At 52.1% G+C, this 15,600-nt stretch overlaps 2 protein-coding genes across 2 annotated transcripts; one reads left to right on the plus strand and one right to left on the minus strand.

Moving 5' to 3' along the window:
• Positions 1-2,700: 2,700 nt before the first annotated feature.
• On the plus strand, positions 2,701-3,717 carry N0V96_011171 (uncharacterized protein; the record flags this gene model as incomplete). The annotated part of the gene is made up of 1 exon (XM_053197278.2): positions 2,701-3,717. One exon carries the CDS (start codon positions 2,701-2,703, stop codon positions 3,715-3,717), a length of 1,017 nt encoding a protein of 338 aa, XP_053045369.2.
• Positions 3,718-8,594: 4,877 nt separating this feature from the next.
• N0V96_011172 (uncharacterized protein) lies at positions 8,595-9,293 on the minus strand (the record flags this gene model as incomplete). Its single annotated transcript, XM_053197279.2, has 1 exon — positions 8,595-9,293. The coding sequence occupies one exon, from the start codon at positions 9,291-9,293 to the stop codon at positions 8,595-8,597; it is 699 nt and encodes a 232-aa protein (XP_053045370.2).
• Positions 9,294-15,600: the final 6,307 nt, after the last annotated feature.

The raw sequence follows: 15,600 nt of genomic DNA on the forward strand, positions 1-15,600 counted from the left end.
CCGCCGCCTTGGGAAAACGTGCGGTGGTCTGTCGTTTGGCGTTTTTAGATGTCGCCGCAATGTTGCCGCGCGCACCTTGGTGGAAAAAGTTGCCGAATACTCTCCGGCATCACAGACAACCACACAACTACGCAACGCAACCACAGGATAACGAACCGGACGAGTTGAAATGGTATCAAATTATATAAAGACGCCTAAGACCGCTGAAGCGACCATTATAGATTTCTGGTGTATTAACTATAGAAATACAAAGCCATCAAATATCTTCAGTTGCAATCATGACCACGACCGAATCCAAGACAGCCTCTCTAGCCGAACTCAACCGCGTCTTCTGGGAGTTTGTCAATCCCGATTTCCTCTAATCTTGAACCACTTCTCTCAAGTCATGAAGCTGACAAGAATATGACCGTAGTGCAAACGCGGACATCTTTCTGAAGCATGGCTGGATCAAGGTGTTCTCAGAGCAACTCACTCGCTTCCTCCGCGCCCAGGCCCCGAACCTAGGTCTCCGTCCCCGAGATACAGACCGATCGTCGAACCCCGTCCGGCTATTGGACTACGCTTGCGCCTCGGGCGGTGCTTCATGGGTAAGTCCCACGCACTCCTGCGTCTACATGCCTCATTCAACTACAATACCCTCTGACGAGATAATGCATAATTCATAGGCCTTCAGCCCCTTTGTCGACTCCATCCTCGGCATCGACATCGCGCCCGCCATGGTGCAACGCTACAACGACTGCGCCGCGCGACTGGGATACTCTCCATCACAAGCCCACGCGGTCGTAGGCGATTTAGCTACGGATGGAAAGCTGGCTGCGGAGGGGGGGTTTGATGTTGTTGTGGTATCCATGGCGCTTCATCACCTTGATGATCCACGGGGGATGTTGGATCTGCTTGCGAAGAGGGTGAGGCCTGGTGGGGTGCTCATTGCTGTGGAGGGGGTTGATTATAAAGCTTTGGGGTCGGAGGTTGAGGGTGAGATGCTTGAGAAGGGGGATGAGAAGGGGGAGATGGGATCCGGACGGCATAGAGGGAAGGCTCAGGAGCATGAGGCTCACCGACCTGAGGTTCTCAAGACTACTAATCACCATCTGGTCTTTAGTGAAGAGCTTTTCAGGGGCTGGTTTCGAGGTGCTGGGTGTGACGAAGGGAAGTTTGTGTATGTTGAGAATGAAGAGGTCAGTCATATTCCAGAGGAGGCTTCTGGGAAGGCTGGGGGATTGGATAAGAAGATGGTCATCGCTTCCTCGGTGAGAATGGAGTGAGAAGAGACTTGTAATAATTTGGTAGGAATGGGGTATGCTTCTTGACATCGATATGTCGAGTGAGGCGAGATGAAAGCCCGGTTTAGTTTGATCAAGTTCCCGGCCGCAACCAAATCAATCAAGAGCCTCGAGAGAAACCAACCAGCACCCGTGAAACCAATCCTCCATTACTTTTTTTTGAGTAAGTTCCATCCCCCCTTGACACCGAGTCCCACGGCAACGCCGCGCCATCTTGACCAAAACCAAGCCACCCCTCAACTCTATCCTCACGAACAGCCTCACTTCACACATCCCGCCCCCCAACCCATCAAGGTCACAACCATCCAGCAACGGGCCAGTCTTTATGACCAACCTAGTCTCCCCCTTCCAACAGGCAAACGGGGGTTCAACTCCCCCAGGCGCCGTGGCCCAGCGGTGGAACACTCAGCTGGGAACGGGGGATTTCTACATGTCTCTAAGGAGATGGACCTCGACCCCTTGAGTTCGACTCCCCGCTCTGGCTACTCTCTTTTTTCACTTTTTTGCACTTTGGTCTTAATTGAGGAGTTTCTCTTTCATGTCTGTGGGATGATTTGTGTTCTTTTTTTGGTTTTCGTTATTGAAGTTTAGTGTTCATTGTACAACTAGAATGTAGACAACAGATTATCAAGTTTGCTCAAGCGTCCATGATGAAAGTCGTCCTCTCCCGTTCTACTTGTCTACATTATCAGATCGGATAATTCGTAAGAGCCGAATATCATTGCTTCTTAATTTGGATGAGGAGGTGATCGTAAGAACAGCGGTTACAAGACACCATAAGACCAAACCTACTTCCGTTTCTCACTACCTGTAGTACTGACCACAATATGATATAGCTCAATTTATGAATTCTATCAAACATGTCGATCAAATTACAAGCCAAAAACTTGGGGGACTGAATTGTTTGCTGCCTTCTCTCATGGGGCTAGTTTGACCACGATCGACTGACAACATGATGACAGGTACAGCACATGATCCCTTCGTTCGGCAACCGCTATCGAGAACAATTCAAATCCATGTGCGATATGTAATCAATCTCCCTGCGAGTGAGTCATGCCAAGCTCCTTGGTCTGAAACTTGCTCGCTCATCACTCGGCGCCTTTTCTCGGAGACATTTCTCTTGCCCGGACCAGGCCGCCCCACTTCGGATCCGATCTTCTCGGCAACATTTCACGGCCTCGGAGACATCCCGCGAGGCCACGCCTCACGCCGGCACGCCCGTTCTTCACTTGGAAGAGTATAAAAGACGATTGAAGAGCCTCATTCATAGCCAGAAATATTGCAGTCTCATCGAACACACGCAACCCAACTTTACAAGCTTATCCCACATCACAACCACATTGCAACTTACATGAACACCCTCTACAAAAACCTCGTCAAAGCACTCCCACTAACAGCGGACATCCTCACATCCAACATGACCACCTCAACCCTCCACGACGTCCTCATCATAGGCGCAGGCCCAGCAGGCCTCGCCACAGCAACCGCCCTCTCCCGCCAGCTCTACACCACAGTCCTCTTCGACTCAAACCTCTACCGCAACGCCCGCGCGAGCAACATGCACAACGTCCTCGGCTTCGATCACGTCCCGCCACCAATCTTCCGCGCCAAGGCGCGAGAGGATCTCAGAGCCCGCTACGCCGAGACCGTGACTTTCGCCGACGGTGTCGAGGTCGTCAAGACGACAAAAGTCAAGGAAGGGCTCTTCAAGGCCGAGGACAAGCAGGGCAAAACGTGGTTTGGACGGCGCTTGGTTCTGGCTACCGGCGTCACGGACATTTCTCCTGACATGAGGGGCTACGCGGACTGTTGGGGCTACGGCATCTTCCACTGCCTCTTTTGCCACGGCTTCGAGGAGCGCGGGGCAGAGAGGGTGGGCGTCCTCGCCTTCGGGTTGACGGGGAGCGTTAAGATGGCGACGCATATCGCGTACATGGCTCGGCCACTGGGCAAGAAAGTGACGATATACACGCACGGTAATGAAGCTCTCGCTTCAGAGATCACTGCCATGGCGAATAACCCTTTTCACATTGACACACGGAAAATCACATTGCTGCGCATGGCTGGCGGCGGCGGGGAGCACAGCACCAGCGTGACGCTCACACTCAGCGGGCGGCAGGACGGAGAAGGAGAAGAAGTAGAAGAAGTCACGGAGGGGTTCCTTGCTCATGCGCCGTTTACAAGGCCCAACGGGCCCTTTGTGGAGCAGCTTGGGCTGGAGACGGCGGAGAACGGGGACATCAAGACGGCTGCTCCTTTTGGGGAGACGAGCGTTTCCGGGGTCTACGCCGTGGGAGACTGCGGGAATATGGTCAAGGCCGTGGCGACGGCGGCGGCGAGCGGTGCACTGGCTGCGGGTGGTATGGTCGTGCCGATGCAGATGGAGCCGAGGGTTGAGATGGATGTTGAGGCTATGGAGAAGGTTATTGGATGAAGGGGATATAGACGATGGAAGTTACAATAGAAGATGTCTTTTTGGGGGGGTTAGAATAGGTAATTTGACTCCGGAGATCCATAAAGCCGGCGTAGCGAGGTTATAATGAATAGACAGAATTCCCGAGACGAGAAATGCCGTTCTCCAAGCCCCCTTCGGAGGTGAACTCCGTTGGTGGACCAGTCAACTATGTTCGCGAGCAATATATGGAGCCTACCACTAAGCCAAACGGTTGTCAAATCTCAAGATTATTTTAAGTATCCCAAATGAGACCCATCACCACTTCCTTCCCGCATCTTCATAGGATCACGAACCTTGCTCAAGCACATGTTCAAACCATCGTCGGCACCAAGAACCAACCAAACAAGCAACCCTTTGTCTTAACGCCACGAAACTGAATAACTTTTACCGTAGGATCCATAACCCGTCTTGAATGCAGCAGATCTCAAAAGACGGTCCGACTATCGTTCGACACGCACTAGCGTCCACCACGTCGTCCCCAATCCCCGTCGCGGCATATCCGTCCATCCTCCAGGCAGCAGAATTAATTCTCCTGCAGCTTCCCCTCCACCCTCCATTCCCCGACCTGCGACCACAAGACCACCCGCCCCCTTTTATTGCCGAGATTTTATGTATCGTCAAATCATTAGTTGTCGGGATATCAGCTGAACGCCACATGTCAGAGGCGGTGTGGGGGATGGGGGCCTCTGCCCGTAGGTCTCTATCCGTATGTCGAAGCCTGATCCGGCCGGCAATCAGACTGAGTGTCTGTGGAGCTGAATCGGCTCGATTGGTCTCTCCGTGAAGGCTCAACTCGGCAATCAAGAGCAGGGATAAAACCCATGATTCCGCGGTTACATGCCGCCGACATTGTCGGAAAGAGGTTGCACCGGCCGGCGGCTATAGAACCATGACTTGCAGGAGGGATGCAAGTCGGACAGAACTAACTGAGAAGCCGTAAAGATTCTACGCAAATATCTCCTCGTGATACTCGCGCTGAAAGTGCCTCAGAAAGCACCAGCTCTTCTACTGCATGAGAAGACCTCTGCTCGACAAAGTTATCGAGTGGCTTTCTCGCTGAGTAATAACCACTCCTTTCGCTCGAGTGTATGGCGCGTCAAGCCGCCGTACTTTCCTCATTCCAATCTTCCTACTTTGAGTGTCTTATGGTTTGGACTTCTTGACACTTACAAGGGCATGATCTCGCCGCGGCCTCTGGTATCCAACTCATTGAAGCTGCCCTGGTCTTCCTGGAGCTACCCGGCCGCGTTAATCTGTCCCCCTTTGCAACTTGGCTATAAGTCCGCTCCCGAAAGCTTGAATCCTAGACCGGTCTTCGAGCCTCGAACAGGCATGTAGTACAGGCCCAACATCGAGGCCTCATAGCCCCGCCCCATAACCGTGAAATCCATGTCTCTCTTGGAAAACTAGGCTGCCCTCAAAAGCCTTGAGATGTTGATGTGATTTCCCGGGGACCACTAGGCTTTTCCCGTGATCAGAACAGACGCAAATGAGAAGAGGGCTCGGGTTCCAAGAATAACTCAGCGTCCTTGACTGATGACAGTAGAAGGGAGCTGCCGTGGCATCCTCAAGCTAGATTCATCTTCTTTCGGCCGCTTGACGTCGTATCACCTGCCCCTTAGGTCACTTGTCACCATACGTTCCGACGGTCTTCAATGCTGGAGCCTGATTTGAGAGCCCTCTTTCCGTATGATTAGCACTGTCGGTGGTGGATACGTTCAACATAGGAGGAGTAGGTAGGGGATGCAGGCTTCATGGCAGGTATGCTGTCCTCATTGTTCAATCGCAAATATGAGGTAGGTGACTGTCAAGCAAAGACAAGAGGTGTAAAAGAAGGCCTCTGAGATTTCCATGGGCCATTTGGAAGAATCTTGCTCAACATGGCAATACACGCTCGCGTATTCCCACTCCAGCGGAGGAAATCCTTCTCCATCGACCCTGGCAAATGCCTCCGTCGCTGTTTGAACGGGGCCTGATTCTCTTCTTAGTGAATCCTTCCAAGCATTAATTCTCGACCCAACCTGGCAGCTTAAGGTGTTTTAGAATAAGCGACTCTGAAATATCAGTAAAGAATGAGAATACCGATGTTCCCCTAGATCATCAATAACTTGAGAGACCCCCACCTCATCACGGCAGAGACAGACCTGACACACAAGGGCATCGTCACCAAGGGCGATGGGGTCATACATAGCCCTTTCTTTCCTGTCTATTTGGCAACCAATATGTCCCTGTCTGGGCTTTCAGAGAGCTAAAGTCTGTGCCATTCATCATCCCCCCTACCCCTGGCATTGCAGCCTTCCAAGTAGAGTAATCTCATGTTCAGTAACAACCCGCATCGTTCTTATGTGGATACTCGACGAAAGGATTGGTGTTGCCGCTGGTTGGGGGATGGAACGGAACCCCTCGCCACTAAGATGATTGTAGAATGAAACTGCTTTTTCCCAGCGAGAACCGCGGATGCCGCCAGAGGCTACCCGCGGGTCCTTCGCGCCATCCACATAATGCAAAGTAGGCCGGCTCAGATGGGGGCGCTTGAATGTAAATAGAAATATTTGATGTACGGTCAAACCTTGCAATGAAACGAGACTTCTGAGAAATGGTATCGTTTCTTTGGTGACTCTGTCAAGATTGTGCCTAGGCAAGGCACCTGTAGGTGAATGAGGGATATTACTCAACTTCCACAGCTAGCCATACTTCCAGCCTGAAGTCTCTTCGAAGCGCAACTGCAAGAGAGATGGACATGTTTCTGAAACTAAATTTGGTGTCAACAGCCAGCTACCGACAGGACTTACTCCTCCCCCGCAAGAAACATCACTGATGGCCCATATCATGCCGCAATTCAGGTGAAACGTTACATGGGAAAGCATGCATGGCATTCAAGAGTCGTGCCTTATCGTCCCTTTTCTTGTTGGGAAAATCATCATCAAACTCGAATAGAACCTGGATTACGGGTCTCTAGTGCATACCAATAGCACCGCGGGGTCTATCTAGGTCTTGAAGGCCATCAAGCTGTGCCCCTTCTTCAATTGCCACGTTCTACGGACTTAAAGGCTGGTCCAACGCGGAAGGTGCCCTCAGAATAGAATTTCATGAGGCAGTGCAAGCAGCATAGCACGTTAGGAATTCTTGCCGTCCATCCAGGGTAATAGGAACATATGGGTCACTGTGGCAGGCAGATGGGCGTGAAGCCTCAAGGCTACCGGCTTACCTACGATATCCTTCACGTCAAAAGGTTTCTGCCTCAAGATAGACTGTGGATAACACCTGACCAAGTGGTAGCAGCTAGAAGTACCGTTTTGCCCAGTCTGACATGGCGGGAGACAGTGAGCAGCAAGATGAAGGCATCAGGAAGAAATGTTTCATCACGGCCTCTACCTATCGCAACACACTCAGGACAAACAACCACCCTCAGTCATAGCCAACCCTCTCCTATAAGATGTAGCTCAGTATCAGCCCCGTGTCGACCCCCCCTCCCCCTTGGGGGGAACCAGGATTCATCCAATACAACTCACCGGCGGGCACTTACTAGTAGTCCATGAGGTAGCAAGCAACTCACAAAAATAGAAATCATGAAGGTGGAAAGGAAAACCAGGTTACTTGCCCGCAGGCTAATGACTTCTGAAAGGTGTCATCCCATCACCTTCCCCCACCCCAACCCACGCGCATCAACGGGATGAAACCTCGACGTCCCTCCCGAGGCCGTTTCCGTTTCTGACTTGGACCCCCCCCAGCTCAAAATCCCAATCTTGTTCTTTCAAAACATTGCACTCGGCAATATCAATTGAAACCCTCTCGATTTGTTCAAGGATACCGCCGTATTTCTATTCAAGTTGGACAAGAATGTTTTTCCACAAGAAGAAACATGTCGGAAATACTTGACACAACCGGCGGGTTATAGATCATGCGCGCGGAACGCCCGCTATCAAGACGATATCAATACGCGTCCCACCTAGACGTAATCACGTAAAACATCTCAAAAGGGACAAAGGCCATGTTTTTAAGAAGCCTCATACAGGAATCAAGCGGGAGGGATCCCGGTGCGGAGATCCGCAAACTGGAAATAATGAAAACGATACTAATGGATGAAAGGGACTGCTGTTTCCTTGGTGTGACGTGAATACACCCACCCATGCCGTTCAAGAGTCTAGACTACAAGCCCAACTACCCTAGCATGCTGTATGTTCAATTGGTCAAGGTAGAAATTTCGTTTTGTTGTTTTCTGGTCCGTTGTCTTACCCAAAAACAAGTCCCGCTTTGTGTGTTGATTTGCCCCTGACTGTCTTAGCTGTTTGTGCTCCCGTGTGCAAGTTTGTACCAAAGAGTCTCAGGATGGGGGTTGTTCCGGTTGTTCGTGGTTAGGAAAACATGGTCGTCACAGGGGCAAGACAACGTAAACTGTGCCTATGGAACCGCGAATGGGGTTAAAGAATATCATTTTTTTCGGTCGAGGGAGGGAGAAAGCCTAGGCCTCTCTCTTCTTCTCTCCCTCGAATCAAGGCCTCTTTCTTGTCCAAGAAATTGGGCATGTGTTGGATATATCCTCCATGAGAAAGCTCGAATTAAATAAATAAAACTTCCATATCCAACCAAGATAGTCTAGTCTGTCCAGACTTGCCCATGGTGAATCCCAATTGTACTCCTAGATCTCCGTGATCCCAAAACATATCCATTGATGATAAACCCGTACGCCATGCTTTGAAACAAATTCATGCTCAAATCCCCCACTGCGAAGTATCCTTTTTAGCTGTGAAAGAAGAGCTCCTCGGACCTCGTAGTCATCGACCGGTGAAGGCGGGGGCTCGCGTACTCCGACATGGGTGACACCAAGACACTCGGGTTGTAAATCGTAGCACTCATCATGCTCGCGTGAGAATCCCCTGCCCTGGGCAGTCACTCCACCCCATCGACTCCCTCGTGTCATAGCCCCCAAGCTGCTGCTGGTGGTAGTGGTACACAGGGGTCTGAGGAGTAGGCACCACCACTGCCTCGGCGGTCGCCGTCGTGCTCGCTAGCGCCGCCGCCGCGGTGGTCGCCGCCGTCGTGTGTAAGTCACCAGCCACCACCCCCGGTGCATTAATCTGCTGTCGCTCGCCCTGGTACCACCACTGGTTCTCGAAGCCGTTGTCGACGGTGACCATTGCCGCGGAGAGCGCCTCCAGCTCCTGTCTCCGCCCGTCGTCCCCCCTCTCGCGGGGCACCGGTGTGGCGTTGGTGAGAGAGACGTCGCGGAACTTCATGGACAACTCGGAAGAGTAGTCGTTGACCTCGGACTCGTCGGGCATGCCGAACTCGCCTGGCCACGATGACGCTGACCATGGCATCTCATCCTCGCCCAGTCGGAAACGTGAGGGTACTTCAGGCAACGCTTTCCAGTAGTCGGGTGCGTTCTGGGCCCGCGGTCGTTGACGGGGCAGCGCTGAGCTTCCTAGAGCATCTGGTTCGGCATCCCAGGGACTGTCGTTCCATGGCGGCGGGGCTGAGCTGCCTCGTTCGTGTGAGGAGCTCGATCGACTCTCTTGTCGAGATTGTCTACTGACTTCGTAGTGTGGCGGCATTGGTGGTTGCGGTTGGGGTGCGTAGTATTCTTGGATGGGTGGTGAAGACCGTGTGGGTTGATTTTGATGTTGATGTTGGTGGGCCGAGTGTGAGGGCTCTGCTAGATAATTTGTATTTGTTGGTGGAACTTGTCTGGGGAACTGAGCGCGATCACGAAAGCCACGAGAGGCGTATGTGACGGAGTGTTGGTTGGGTGCATGTCTAGGTGAGAATGAGACCCCAAATTCGAAGTGGACGAAGATCTGGGGCTTCCGGCTTGAACTCGACGCCATATCGTCAAATAGGTGAGGTGGGATAGGTTCTGTTCTCCAAATGGTGCCCATGATGAAAGGGGGGGGACGGCCGTGGTTGATATGAGGGACGGGAGGCGGACTGTAGAGTGGATGCCCTAGACTCGACGGCGGTCTGGGCTAGGATGAAAGTAGGACAAAGCGGAGATAGAGTCGGATGAATACTGAGGTATGGCAGTATGATGTGGTGCCAGTATCCGTCTGTACGGGGCCGAGCTTGGGCTCGGACGCTAGTGTCAAAGGGATGTGTGTGGATGTATGTGGATGTATGTGTATGTGTGTGTGAGATGTTCTGCAATAATGGGCAAAGAATGAGGTGGTGTGGATTTGGATGAGACCAGCAGATTTCGTGTTGGTGTGCGATGGATGGATGGATGGACAATGAGAGATGTATGTAGTCAGATCAGATGCTGCGGTTCATCCCTCCGATGTAAGCGGATGTTTACTTTAGTTTTGTTCTAAGCGTATAGCGTATAGAAAGCGAGGTAAGATACAGGAACAGGGCCGCTAAGAATGGAAGTCTACGTATGATATTAAGGCGAGGCGTTTGAAAGGCGAGCGCGGGCGAGGAGTGGCTCCCCTTGGGATTGGAAGGAGGAGGGGAGTTTTGTGGCGGAACAAGCAAGACATCGCCCGGTACAGGTCCGCCGTGGAGGAGGAACCTAGAACCTAAGCTGCAAAGCGCCTAAGCAAGCAGCAGAGCCAGCGCAGGGTGTCCGAGGGATGGGGCAAGGAGGCTAAGGTACCTTAGAGGGGCCCGGGGGAACGAGGGTTTAGCTGCCACCTGCATCGGGTCTTGGTCTTGATGTAAGGTGATGTGAATAGTGAGTGATGGGCAAAGGGGCTGCGTGAGTGTGAGTGTGAGTGTGAGACTTGAGAGCGTGGGAGGGGAGAGGCGTGCAGTATGAGGCGTGAGGCGCGAGGTGTGAGGCGAGGCCGAGACTGTGGAGGGCGGCTGAGGCAGCAGAATTAAACCCAGTTACGCCAGTGTGAGAGTGACCCGTATCTGTGGGTAAGTATCTTAGACTAGTAGTACGGGATAATGGCATTGGCAGCTCATCGTTTAATGCACAGCACGGCCCCGAATGCCGGGGACCTTGCCGTATGGATGTAGGTACGGAGGAGTACTCTTCTTTGAGTGAGGGATCACTTCAGGTAAGGTACGGGTAGATAGGCTATGTACTATGCATCAGTTCACCGACCGTCTGGGAGCAGAGAAATGAGCAGAGCAGCAGACGAACAAAAGTGAGAACGGACCGAGAAGCATGGTACAGCCCCTCGGCGCCTCGCTTCCATGCCTGGCAAACAGCAGGTACCCGCTTCGGACGAAATGCCGCGAGCGAAGGAAGCAAATGTAATTTGACGACGCAAGCCAAAGTTCCTATTTCTCTTTGGAGCCTTGGAGGAGTTGAGAATAATGAAATGACGATGCTTTCTGGCGTGACGGGAAATTGAAATTCAAGACGCGGGATGGAGACCCCGATGCGGCCATGGAAGGATGCCAAGATGAGGGCGAAGGCCAGCCAGCCAGCTAGCGACTTAGCAGAACTTTGGCTTCCCGAACAGTGAGAAAAAAGAGCGGAAAGCGGACAGCAGTACGTAGCGTAGCTGGTTGGGAAGAGAAAAGGGCGGAATGGAATGGGGTGAGGGATGAGGGAGGCTTGGCCCAGCTTGGGATGCTCGAAGGATGAGAAACCCTGGCGGGACGACGTCGAGACGGGTGGACCGTGGGTGATGGTCACTGGTCACTACCCTGGTGGTGTAAGTCGTGGGGGAGATCAAGGTACAGGGTACAAGATCCGTGGGTACAGGGATACTCCAAGATACGTACCAACACCGTCTTTCTCGAATCCGAATCTGAGAATCCGAAGTTTGAACTTGACATCAACAACTTAGTATCGTAATCTGCGTGCCGACTTCCATGTCAGACTTTGGCACGCCTGTCTGGGTTAGTATCTTGACCAAGACAGGCTGCCAGATCTCGCGAGATGCCTCCACCATGCTATAACTATACAGTAACTTATGGAATTCAATGATGAACTAGTGGACTTCCATTGCGGCTTTTGCTCACGCTGATTGAGAGATGATGGCGGATATCCTACTTATCCAATGCTTAAAGCCCCATCCTCAAGGGCACCCAAGGCACCGTCGGAACATTGAGGGTATGCGGGAGAGTCCAAACAGGGTACAGGCCCTCAAAACACCCTACTTAGAAGTTCATGGTAGAGGTACGTACGTATGTACGTACTTGAAACCCCAGGCCTACTACGTTTCGCTCATTTCTTCTGCTGTCTTAAGATGCGTCCAAGTGCAGCTCCACGACACTCTTCTCTTGGTCTCAATGTTATCAACATATCTCTCTGGATAATGCGAGTTTCACAGCTTGCTGCCTAGCCAAGATTGCCGTACATCATGCACAACAATTTGCCTCTTTCATTTCGTGTTCGTCTTCACCCATCTTGCCACTTGAACGCCTCAAAAAACCAACATAAAATAATAACAAGAGACCCCTTTTTACACAGTCTTCAACCTTCAGCTCAGCTAAGAGCTGCCGGCTGATGATTTGCAGTCGATCTTCGCCCCCATCCCCCCATGCGTGCCCTCACGGTCTCCCTCCGTGTCACGTCAGATCTGTGATCCGCGTCTTTGACAAGCACGCGCTGAACAACCACCAAAAGCGCAAAACAACGAAGCGAGCCACTCAGTGCGACTCAAACCACTGACGAGTTTACACCAAGTGAGAGTACCTACAGTAAGTGAAAAGGGTTGCGACCGGCCGTGTGGCCCGACTAGTTCGGGCGTCCCGATGGTGACATTCGCCCCCCGTCTCGTCTCCATACTGCTGCCCATGCTTGCCAAGGGTCTCCATTTTGAGTCCGCCGATCAGCCCCTCCACCGACAGCTGCCAATCATCGCATTTGGATCTTGGGTATTCTTCCCCCGCCGTGACCTTGTCGGCGGATATGATTGGGCCTTGAAGGGAATTGACTCTCGAAAACCAAGGTACCTAAACCAGACTCCCCATCTGTGGCACTGGTCGCGTGGAACCGCATCTCGTTCATCAATCAGGCAGCCATATAAAAATTTCCCGGTACCGCTCAACCGCCATCAAGAACAGCGTGTGGGCGTGTGAGTGTTTCGACTGAACCTTTCAAAGATGAGGGGGACACGGGGAGATGAAGATCCCTTGCCTGTGTGGTGTGAAATTGCCTCAACAGCTGCAGCCAATGTGTTTTGCAATGTGCCGAATCACCGAACGTCCCTTGATCAGCGGCTTTTTGCCCATCCTCTTCGTTATGGGAAAAGACAATCGCCAGGTCGCACGGAAGCGTTCAGTCGAGGAAGGCTTGGAAGGGCAGGGAGGTGACACATGATGGAATCTTCGAATCTGACTTCCATGAGTGGAACCCGGTCAGCACCCAAAAGATCCAACTCCCAAGGTACCTACCTACCTACATAGCCATCTATCTACGGGTACGTGTGACCGAAAATATCGCACAGCATTCATAGCTCACCCCGGCACTGCCCGGAAGGTTTAGGTATCCCAAAGTTCAAACAAGCAGAAGCGAGCTTGGAGAAAACGATTACGAACAAGCCAATGGGGATGCTGGGGACCGTACGAAGGTCAGGAGTAGAGGAACCGCGGGCCCGGTAATACGGAGTATTGACGGCGTGCCTGATTTCAACTCGGGGAATTATTACTTGTTTCCTGAGCCAATGTGGCAGGTGCCCTGCCCTGGTCTGCTGAAATGTCCGAGTGGTTCATCAGTCATCGCCGAGGTACGAACATCCATCTGCCATTCTCAATGCTGGTGTGGTGTGCTCTACTCCGTACATCGAATCCGCCCGACTGCTCACTTTGACCGAGTTTTGCTAGTGTTATGTAAGCTGCACATACGCCACACCTCTTTCTCCAAGCCACGTGCCATCTCTCGCCACGTCCCACTCGGGAAGCACCCGCAAGGTGTGTGGCTCAGACTGCTATTTTTATTTTCCCATCCCAGAATCCCACTGTAGCGACTTTATGTAAGCCTGATCTCCACCCCCCTCCGTCTCTGCCCCGATCCTCAACCGCAACCCCCGAGTCCGACCCCGACATCGTGCGGCCTTCTGCCTTGACTTTCTCGGCAGCCTGATTAGGATTCACTCAAACCAGACACAGTCCCTTCAACCTAGTTGTCGGTCTCTCTTTGGGGAAGGCGAAGCGCGATGGAAACGCACACCGGGGAAAGAAATAGACGCCGCAAGCGCGATCCTACACCCAACCTGGGGGCCCCTTTCATCCATGACGAAGGAATCTCTGCTTCATGAGCACCGCCTCCTCGCCCATCTATTTCAAGGCATCACCACCCCGATTAAATCCCTTTGGGAAAGACTTTTTAAACGGAATTATCTCATTTCAAAGCCCAGGTTTTGGCGTGTCGTATGCCAATGAGCACGTCTTCTATCATTGTCATCGCTCCGAGACTTATGGACAATGATCTACCTCCGTTTCCGAAATGGTGTGGAGAATTTAAAGGTCTAAAGATGGCGTGAGTATAACGTATGTGTTTCTAGGACTAAACCCCTATAAACAGTTAGAAGGTTCATACGAGATATATACGGCACAGGAGATAAAATAACTTTCCAAATTTACCTTGGAGTTACTCTCATGTTACAACAAACTGCCATGTCAAACCCTTTTTCGAGACCTGAGGCACTCAGTCTTTATGCAGAGCTGTCGGACGATGACCTCTATAAGTCGGAGGGCAGCAGTAGCAAAGAAGAAGAAGACGACTACTGCGAGGGAGAGCTCTTGCGCTGCCGCGATACTGACCGGCCAAAGCGAGCACTTACTCTCGTAATTGAGGCGCCCGACAAGGAATACACTATGATCCACGACTACGTCTCGGCACGCACCTGTGGTTGATGGGGTTGCGGCAGGACATCGCGCGGGCTGGTAACCTGATGGGTGATAGGACGCCCGAGGAAGTGGGGATTCTGGTGGCGGACGTGACCAACCTGGACTATTTGAGGATCATAGACGAGAAACGGTTTCTTCGTTCCAGATACACCGGTCCCCCGATCTCGGTTTCCAGTGTGAGCCAGGAGTACAACGACTGGCTTCTGAAATATGTGTTGAGACATGACGTTCTCCTTAGGGGTGCGGTTGGCAAGCCGCCACCCCCGCCATGCGCATGAGTAACCGCGCGTGTCCCGAAATCCTGATGCACTTGGTTTGAGCAAGACAAAACTCTAGAGCAAGGTGCGGAACTATGAGGACCAACGTGAGGCACAAATGGGCAACGGAGCATACGTTTTCATGAAATGGCGATAGGTAAACGAGTAAAGTCTCGGCGTCAACAGCCAAACGTATGTCAGTAGACGGCCCGGCTCCACAAGCCATCCGCCCCTGCTCCGATCCCCAACTACAACCCCAAGTCCGAACCCGATACAATGCGGCTTTCTGTTATCAGGGCGACATCGGGCCTTTCGGTAAGTTACTTCAATGGGATTGTCTCAAGCTACCTACTTCAATTAGGATACCTCTGATCTGGGTGTCGGCTCCCTCAGCAAGCGAGGCGCGGTGTAAGCGTGCACAGCGCAAATGATTGACGCCGCAAGCATAGGTCTGTCCATAAACCTGGGTTGAGCGACGGAAAGGAAGCTATCCTGATGTAGGTGGTCTGAGGTTCTTCATGAGCATCGCCGCCTTAAGTTGTATATTCCAAGGCGTCCCTTCCTCCACCGCTTTTCTTCTAAATATCAGTCTACGATTCTGCACAAATAGCCTGCCGTATGCTTAACTGAGTAAGAGGCAGTCTTTTATCATTGACGCTCGCTCTGGACATACCTACGGATAATAGGTGCATAGAGCCTCCCAATTCCCAAAAAGGCAAAAAAAGAGTTCACCACCGGTGTGGCTACATCTCTTGGTGCACTTTCTGGGAATCGAACTCGAACTCGTAGCCTGTCGTCGAGTAGGCTCTGGGCGTAATAAATTGTTGGCCTTTAACCACTCCACCACCCAGCCAGT

The sequence above is a fragment of the Colletotrichum fioriniae genome (genome assembly GCF_027942845.1).
Source record: "Colletotrichum fioriniae strain IMI 355084 chromosome Unknown scaffold_16, whole genome shotgun sequence".
Classification (NCBI taxonomy): domain Eukaryota; kingdom Fungi; phylum Ascomycota; class Sordariomycetes; order Glomerellales; family Glomerellaceae; genus Colletotrichum; species Colletotrichum fioriniae.